Genomic DNA, 9,873 nt, shown 5'->3' with positions numbered 1-9,873 from the left:
ATATATTTAGGTAATTTGTCAACAATCAGTTGGCTATATGTGGATGGGTTAATTTCTGGAATCTTGATTCTGTTCCATTGATCAATGTATCTTTCATTGTACCAGTACCAAGCTGTTTTGACCGCTGTAGCCGTGTAATAAATTTTGAAGTCGGGAGTGAGAGTTTTCCAACCTTATTCTTCTTCTTAAGCAGTGCTTTGCTTATCCTGGGTCTCTTTCTTTTCCATCTCTTTGAAGAATGTCATTGGAATCTGGATTGGGATTGCATTATATGTGTAAATTGCTTTTGGCAGTATTACATTTTCATAATGTTGTCTTCATATCCAGGAGCATGGTACATTCTTCCATTTTTGTAAGTCTCTTTTGGTTTCTTGCAGTAGTGTTTTGTAGTTTTCTTTGTATAAGTCCCTTGTTTCTCTGGTTACATTTATTCCTAGATAGCTTATCCTTTGGGTGGCTATTGTAAATGGTATTGCTTTTCTATTGTCCTTTTCAGCACTGTCATTTTTGGTATAGAAGAATCCAACTGATTTTTGTTTGTTGATCTTATATCCTGCCAGTTTGCAGAATCTTCCAATGAAGTCTAGTAGAGTAACTTTTTTACTGAGTCTTTGGGGTTTTCTACATACAGGATCATATTGTCTGCAAATAGAGAGAGTTTTACTTAACTGAGTTTTGATAAGTGCATGCTAAGTGCCATTGAATCAGTTTTGCTTCATAGCGACCCTCTATAGAGTTTCTGAGGAGCTGCTGCTGTGTTTGAAGCACTAACCTTTTGGTTCAAATCAACCTTATGGTCGAGTATTTATCCTGTAGCACCACGCCATACTTGGGTTTTCACTTAAATTCTTGTGTCTCTTCTTATATTGAAAATCTTGGTTCCCAAAGACATGAACTTAAATAGTTAAACACATCTAAAATAATTTAAAAATAACAATACTTGTTATTACTTTTGCTACTAATATGAATTTGGTTTAAGATATTTTAGTAAATTTTTTGTTGTCTGATCATATCAATCCCATTAGAGGTGTATAGTTGAAATATTGTTGTAAAATCACTTGAAGTAATTATTTCCATGATACAGTGACTTATATTTTTTTTAGTTAAGCAATGCTATTTATATGGTTTCAAAGTGAAATATTTAGAAAGAGGACATCTATGGGAATCACTGCTTAGATCTCTGTCCCCTTTATCTTATTCCTATGGGAAATTATTTTAATTAGTTTTTGGTTTATGTTTCTATAGTTTTGTTTTTTTTTTAATAAGTTTTTATTGTGAATTGAGTAATAGGTTACATGGCATATCATTGGTTTTATAGTCATCATTTCATTGCAATGATTATAATCTCCTTCTGTGCATCATTCAACAGTATTTACTTTTATCCCTTTTTTTGGGGGGCGGGGGGCAGAATGCACACAAAAATCATTTAAACAACCAACGGGCACATTCTGCAAGCCTGCCTCCTGTCTGCCAGCACACAGTATTTCTCTTTCCATGAGTCTAGAGTCCTCAGCTGCTCTCTCTCTCCATGTCCTCATCTCTGCCTCCATCTTTGGTGTTGCTGCTTCTCTGGATAGGGGTCCTACATTCTGCTCGTGCTCTTCTCCCTTGATGGTGCCAGGGACCTATGTTTCTGTACTGTAAAAAGATTAACTATTCCCCTGTTTTTGTTACAAAACTTCTATCTTTACAGTTGTGACAGTTGCAAATAGTTATGATAACAATAACTTACTATTAAATCATAAGAATCTTATCCCATCTCTTTTCACTAGACCCGTCTAGACAAGGTGAAAAGTATTCAGTAGGGACTCTACCTTTCCCCTCACACTCTTAAACTAAACTCCCTCTTGAAAACTTGTAATACAGTCATTTCTTGTCTTTATCGCCCCCTCATTTTAGGTAGCCAATGTTTTAGTTGCCCATGCCTATCAATCCTATATAGAGAGGGGATAGGATTGATCTTTAATGTGAAGATCCTTCCCTTTCAGCTGGTATTTTGAGCTACTACATCCATAAATATAGGTCAAGTTTATCATATTTAAAAGTGTAGCAATTTATACTTGTTTCCTATATCAAAATTATTTTTTTATCTTCCTCTAGTTGAGTTCTGGTCATTGAGCCATCAAAGCTAGGTCAAATGGGTACTATATGCAAGTTTTGGTGTTCTTGTGCATCTCCCCTCACTTCATATCAGCTGGATGCTTCACTCTTAGCTCTAGCCCTCCGTGGCTATGTCCTTGTCCATGGGCTGAAGAATCTTCAGGTCTCCACAATTCAGACCAACCAGCTCTTCCTCTTCTCTCTCTCAACTCCAGGTCAATGGGAGTCTATGAAATGTAGTCGAATTCAACCCATGTCTTTATTGTATAGCTTTTTTTTAAAAGCATAGCAAGTAACTTATCCCTTTCACAGCCATTCTACTTTTCTCTGTTATTTCATAGAGAAATAATGAAATAAATGAATGGTCAATTAACAAAGACACACACAAGGTGAGTCAAAAAGTATCTGTACTCTGGTTGTAGAATTTATTTTAATTAACTTTTAGAAAAGACATATACACCATTTTCAATATAATCTTGCTTTTAACATACTTTGTGCATTTGTCAATAAGCTTTCATATTCCCTTATCAAAAAATGTTTTAGGCTGAGCTGCAAGTCACGAAGGTACCACTGTATTCACTTCTTCATCAGTGGTGAATCACAGTCCTTGAAGGGCTGCTTTTAGGGGACCAAACAGATGAAAGTCCAATGGAACAAGATCAGGACTACAGGGAGGATGCTTTATCAACTCAAAAGGAAGTCTTTTCAGAGAGTCAACAGTGTGGGCAGAGGTGTGTGGACGTGCACTGTCATGCAAGATCACAATGCCCTTAGATAGCAGTCCTCTGTGTTTAATTTGAAATTTAGGCTTCAGCAAATCATTGAGCATCGTGCTGCAATGAGCACTGTTGGTTACTGAATCTTTTTCCTAATAGCGCTTCGATATTGGCCCTTGAGAATCCCAGAAAACTATAAGCATTGATTTTCCAGCTAATGGTTGACTTCTGAACTTTTTCTTGGTTGGCAACTGAGGATGTTTCCATTCCATAATCTGCTGTTTACTCTCAGATGCATAGTGATGAATCCATGTCTTACCACTAGTAACAATTTTTTTTAAAGACTCTTTTACCATTCTTTGAGTATCGGTCCAAGTTTTGTTTGCAGATGTCTATGTTCACACCTGCACAGCAGTGACCTTGAATGGAAAGCACTGAGAAGACACGGCAGCAACAGAAGTTTTAATAAAACTGGAGTACAGATAATTTTTGACTCACCCTATAATATGATTAACTACAAGCATAATTAATTCTGCCACTAAAGTGTGGGAAAATGTTATTTATAGTTAACAGATGGGAGGTTTACCTGTGTCTATGGTAAGAAGTATCTGAAGCATGTGTGCCATGGTGATCAAATGGAAGAGATACAGGTGATTATAGGAAGAACTAATTGATGATGGCTGCAGATCAACAGTGTCATCCCAATACAAGGAAGGGAATGCTAACACAGCGCCTACCTAAGGAAGAAAATGGACATCAATAGGGTAACAACAAAAATCCAACACAAATTAACTTCAAAACCAAATGCAATGAGCACCAAATGCTGCACTGTTTATTTTTAATAACCACCATAAATTTCCTAGCTATTCAAAAGACAATCTTAGAATACAATGTACCATAAATGAAGGGCAAAGGTCAACAACCAAACAGGTTATCCCTTTGCTGAGTCAATTTATTCTAGGTCTAGGTGGTGGTTGGTGGTGGTTATGTGCCGTGGAGTTGGTTCCAACTCATAGTGACCCTGTACAGGGTTTCCGAGGCTGTAAAGCTTTACAGGAGCAGAAAGCCTCATCTTTCTCCTGTGGAACAGCTGGTAGTTTCGAACTGCTTATCTTGCAGTTTGCAGCCCCATTCGCAACCACTGTGCTACCAGTGCTCCTTAACTCTGGGGTTAAGAAGATCCAACGTTATAATCGCTTGAGGGGAGGGACCTGATAGCATTGCTGTACAGGACCCACTCCAATTCTACTAAACTGTAACCTCTAGGGGGAAGATTCAGGTACTGATAGCTTTAAAAATTCTCATGAGATTAAAACAGATAGTTGGGGTTGACAACCACTGGAGAAAAGCTTGAATAGTGAGAGATGGGGATGCTGGTTAACCTCACATCCCCAAAATCCATGCTCCACAAGCCCCTCTCAACCTTACCATTGTTCTCCTATAATTCAATTTGAAGTAGTAATCAGATCACATAAAAATTTACAGGGATTAAAAAGTTCTCTGAGGAACTCACAAAATAGTTCCCACCTGTCGCTAGATGTTTGTGGGAAACCTAGATGCATTAATGATTTAAAAATAGTTCACACTGTTACCCACAACTTATAATGTAAACAAGTTAAAAAGGATGGGTGAGTGAAACATAATATGAATATAGTGATGGTGGTGGTGGTGGTTGTGTGGCCACTGAGTTGGTTCTGACTCATAGAAATCCTGTATAGGGTTTCCGAAGCTGTAATTCTTTATGGGAGCAGAAAACCTCTTCTTTCTCACACCGAGCAACTGGTAAGATTCAAATTACTGAGTAGCGTACGTAATTCACTATGCTAACAGGTATCCTTATGAGCATAGTAGACTTAAGAGTTTGTGTGTAAACAAACCAAGTAAATATGAAGGGGAGCTTCAAAAAGTTTGAGGAAAAATTGAATGAAAAGATAATGGATTTTTCCATAAACTTTTTGAAGCACCTCATATAAGTAATTAGAACAAGACATTAAAAAGTAAATGTGCTTTATTTTTAAAGTGATTTTTGATGGTTTTAAATCTGTGCCACATTCAGTAAAATTTTACAAACAGAATGGACATCAAATTATATATAGGTTAAACATCAATACCTTATAATATAGAACAGAAAGGAAAAATCTGAATGAATACATATAAAAACTATACATTTGATTATTAATTTTTTTTTACTATAAACTTACCAAAACATGAAAGAGATCTACAGATAGAAGGCATGGTGTGTCTTCTGATTTTAGGTTTGGAAGAACAACTTAAAAAAAAAAAAAAAAGTAAATTTACTTCAGTTAGTAAGACAGTAATATTGATCGAATAGAATGCAAGATATGTATATCTAAAACAAAAATATAACAAACTAGTAAATCACACCTTTATGATACCATAATTGTAACTGAAGAGAATCTGAACTGAGAAAAGGCTCTGAGAAAGACTTGGATACAATTTAGGGTTTAAAGATAAGATCTAGGAAGAAAATATAAATTAACTAAGATACCAGCAGTTGTTCAGTATGTATTTGCCATATGAATAAAAGAATTGGCTTCACATAACACTTTTTACTACAACTATATATTTCAAAATGTTCTGTGATACATAAAAAATGTGAGCAAATCTGGGTTGGTACGTTAGGAGAAAATGCAAAGCAGTGCACATGAGATGAGGGAAGAAAATACCCCTCTGAACAAAATCAGATCATACTTTATAAGGACTGATGGTTTAGAAGGAAATGCACATAGCTAAAAAGCTCCTGTTTTTCTAATTTAGTCAGTATCTAAAGACAAACAATGAATTCAGAAGTTAGGACAAGTGTGCCAAAAGTGAGATTATGAAATCAAGAAAACAAAAATGATTTTGTATGTATAAAAATGTGGGAGTCAATGGTATCTCAACAAAGTTGTTGTTTAACAGGTAGAGAAGATTTGCTTGAGATTAAGTTGATTTCTCAACCCTAAGCCCAAGATTCTAAACAAAAAACTTAATTTAAGAGCATGGGTTCTGCAGTCAGAACTGCATTCCAGTATTGGTTCTAGGTGTCAAAGGCACATGATTTATGAGATTGTAGGGAGAGCTAATTAACATGCATTTAAAGCAAATATTCAATTGCTTGGCATAGAGTGTCCACTCAATCAGTGTTATTAACATTGGCTATATAAAAAAAACTACAGTGACACAGGGTTCTTCCATTAGCTAGTAATGTGACTGTAATAAGTCACTTGCTGTTTCTAGGTTTCATGGCCACATATTAAAAAAATTTAGTACTATCGCTGATATATTAGTTAACATTATGTTACTACCTATCTTATTTTCTTCTATTATGATTTGTTCTACCCTCAGGGCATTTGTTTTCATTTTATTTTTTACATTGTGGTTTAGGTGAAGCTTACAGAATATATTAACTTTATGATAAATTAAATATATATCACCCTTAAGATACATTAAACATCTTGGAAAAATATAGGAAAAGCAAAAGCTATAGGGTCAGGTCAGGTTCAAATATTAGTTCTTACTCTTACTGGTGTTTTTGACCTTGGAAAAATCATGTAACATCTCTGTGCCTCAGTTTCCTCATCTGTCAATGTGGAGAGTGATAACTTTCTTGAAGGAAAATGGTTAAAAGAAATGAAATTTATATCAAAAGATCCTTGTACATACAGAGTGCCTAGCACCTAGTGAGCAGAGGTCACAGCAGGTCTTGCTGCTACTGCAGCAGCAACATATCAAAACATATCCATCACCTTTTACATTGCAAAAGGCCCTATTTTGGACATCCCTATTTCTGTCATTGTTATTCATTTTAGTTAAGTATCTTGTTTCCAATCCACCCCACCCTAAGTCCTTCCCCAATTCCTGCTACTGCATCTAGACATATATTTGTGTTACCGCTAATCTTTCTTTTCTCTAATTGAATCTATAAAGCACTATCAACCCCCCCCCAAAAAAACCCCCAGAGGAAACAGAAGTAAATACTGTTGAATTATGATGCATTGCAATCATTGCAATGAAACAAAATATGGTAGGATGACTGCAAAACCACTATCTCCCATGTAAAAACACTATCAGATTAACTAAATTAATTCTATCTAAAAACTTTTCAATTATTTAAAGAATAAAGCTTACAGAATATATTAGCTTTCCATTCAGCAATTTATACACATTTTATATAAATGTGTATAACTTCTCACTGGGGCATTTAAGACCCTCTATAGGCACTGCGGAGTCCTGGTATGGCACTGTGGGTTAATGCGCCAGACTGCAAAGCCATTTGAACTGCAAGGTCAGCAGTTCGAGCTCACCAGCTGCTCCTCAGAAAACCTATACAGGGTTGCTATGGGTTGGAACTGACTCAACGGCACTTAACAACAACAATAGGCACTGGACTCCTGGTAGGATCAGCATTGGACTGACAAAGATGGCAGTTCAAACCTACTAGCTGATTCTTGGACACCCTATACAGGGTCATTAAGAGTCAGAGCCGACTGGATGGCACTTAACAACAACAACACAGGCACTAAGGAGTCCTGGATAGGCACTGAACTGTAAGGCCGGTGTTTCAAACTTACCAGCTGCTCTGTGGAAACCCTATACAGGATCGCTATGAGTAGGAACTAGCTCAACGGCACTTAACAACATAGGCACTGGACTGCTAATGGCAAGGTTAGCAGTTCAAATTTTTGGCAACGCTGTACAGGGTTGCTATGAGTTGAAACCAACTCCAAGGCACTTAACAGTAATAACATTGTAAGATAAGCACTAGACTACCAACCACAAAGTTGGTGATTCAAACTCTCCAGCCACTCCTTGAAAACCCTATACAGAGTCACTATGAGTCAGAACTGACTTGACAGCACTTAACAAAATAACAACAGGTGGAGTCCTGGTATGGTGCTGTAGGATAAAATAACCACAAGGCTGGAGGTTCAAACCAACCAGCCATTTCTAGGAAACCCTACACAGGTCGCTATGAGTCTGAACTGACCCGATGGCACTTAACAGCATTTTTATAAAAACAACTTCATGCTTTTCTATCTATAGGTACCATTACTCCTATCAAACTTGTCTATTTGGACATACCATGTATTTTGCCACCTCCTCAATCTTTGTTCAAACCGTGTGCCCTGTGTTTAGGATTCCCTTTCTACTCCTCTCAACCTATTATGTAAATTCCCTTCAATACTTCATTCAAATTCTACTTTCTTCTAGAGAAGATAAAAGCAAAGCAAAGATCCACAGTGAGCTCTTCCTTGCCTCAATTTCCAAAGTACATGTCTGTACCACATTGGCATCTGGCTACTTTAAAATGTGTGGTTTTACACAGAGGTTTCTTTATTTAATTCCATTTTTTATACATCTTTATGTAGTTTAGCCTGAACACCTACCACAGCGTTTTTGCAAATAAAGATCCTCTGGTTAATAAATTTTCACATTACAAATTTTCATATACAGGCATGAAACTCTACTATAGAGCACAAGCATATCAAAATTTCATCAGCTACTGTTATGTAGAGAGACAACATCATTTGGCATCTCCCATTTGAGATGTTTATGCTTACTTTTGAGGTGTTTTAAACATAAATACTGTATTGGGTGATGAGTACAAAAGCAATGAGATTATTTGAAAGTGCTGGTAAAAAAATAAAGGTCTTCAAATTATGACTGAAATGAAAGAAACACAATAACACATTTATAAAGTGACATGTTGCCCATATATATAGGATGAGCTGTTTAGTAATATGGAGAGCTCCAAAGAACAAAGAACAAAGACCAAAGACAGATAAGACACATGTAACTCAGGAAAAGGTCTGGATTAGTAAGAGAAAATAAATGAAAAAAGGAAAACTTTTAAGTGTGGTTAAGAATTCAGCATTAGTAATACATTCCTATAGTCGTTGTTTTTAAGTGCCATCTAGTTGGTTCTGACCCATAGTGACCCTGTATAAGGATTCCGAGGAGCAGCTGGTGAGCTTGACCTTGCAGTTCAAATTGCTTTGCAGTCTGTCTAGTACATTAACCCACAGCGCCACACCAGGATTCCACACTTGTTGTTAAGTGCCGTCAAGTCGGTTCCGACCCATAGCGACCCTGTACAGGGTTTTTGAGGGTGTAAATCTTTACGGGAGTAGAAAGCCTCATCACACTAGCATGATGTTAATTTAAGAGATAGCTGGAAATTAACATGATAATATAAAAGCTAACAAGCAAGGTGTAATTTTAACAACTTGGGTAGGCATCTTAGATGGAGCTATAGAATCCCTAGGCCATCAGTGTTTGCAGAAAGCTGCTCAGAAACATATCTTTAGAAAGCTTGTGTGGATTAAGGAGAAAAGTTGCTTGCCTCAACAGATTTTCAAGGTAGGGAAACTGGTCTATTTTGGGAGCAAATTTTTGGTAGATTAGTTATAAGAAAATAACACCTGGCTTTAAAACACAAATAACTGTGTTATTTGCTAGGAATATATCTGTAAATCCCTTTTTGTTGTTATTGTTGTGTGCTAAGCTGATTCTAACTCATAGTTACCCAATATGACAAACTAGAACTGTCTTAGAAGTTTTCTTAGGCTGAAATCTTTATGGGAACAGATCACCAGGTCTTTTCCCCAATGGAGTGGCTTGTGGGTTTTGAACCACAGACCTTTCAGTTAGCATTCAAGTGCTTTCTAATGACTGTGTCACCAGGGATCCTACCTGTGGCATTATGAACTTCTGATCCAAGAAATATATTTTAAAAAGCCCTTCTAAACCTGGTATGTTTGGGTATACAGGGGCTCTTGTACTACAACTTAAATGTCCAAATGGAGATGCAGATAGCCAAAATACTAAAAGCAAAATCAGGTTTTACAGCATAACTTCTCATTCTTCTTCTAATTTCTGTATTAGCTAAGAGCAGCACCATAAGTGGTCTTAGGAAATTTCTAACTTGTTAAGACTATAGAAACAAGATCTGTTATCTATTCTTTTACATGACACTTATAAGGGGTGCTATTTAAAAAAAAATTTATTATTGGAATGTGGCATTTCCCAACGAAATATACTGTCAGGTAATAGA

The 9,873-nt window shown here is 36.5% G+C and overlaps 1 protein-coding gene across 1 annotated transcript in view; it reads right to left on the bottom strand.

Annotated features, from left to right (window-relative positions):
- UBR1 (ubiquitin protein ligase E3 component n-recognin 1) overlaps positions 1 to 9,873 on the bottom strand; it is a 205,747-nt gene that overhangs the window by 23,482 nt on the left and 172,392 nt on the right. The window contains exons 38-39 of the mRNA XM_006831726.1: positions 5,018 to 5,085; positions 3,403 to 3,553 (exon numbers count right to left, since the gene is read on the bottom strand). Of these exons, the coding sequence (XP_006831789.1) occupies positions 3,403 to 3,553; positions 5,018 to 5,085 (219 nt within the window). The remainder of the gene's footprint in view (positions 1 to 3,402; positions 3,554 to 5,017; positions 5,086 to 9,873) is intronic.

The sequence above is a fragment of the Chrysochloris asiatica genome, unplaced genomic scaffold (genome assembly GCF_000296735.1).
Source record: "Chrysochloris asiatica unplaced genomic scaffold, ChrAsi1.0 scaffold00004, whole genome shotgun sequence".
NCBI classification, from domain to species: domain Eukaryota; kingdom Metazoa; phylum Chordata; class Mammalia; order Afrosoricida; family Chrysochloridae; genus Chrysochloris; species Chrysochloris asiatica.
The sequence above is the reverse complement of the archived record's forward strand: the minus strand, read 5'-3'. Positions and strand labels throughout refer to the sequence as shown.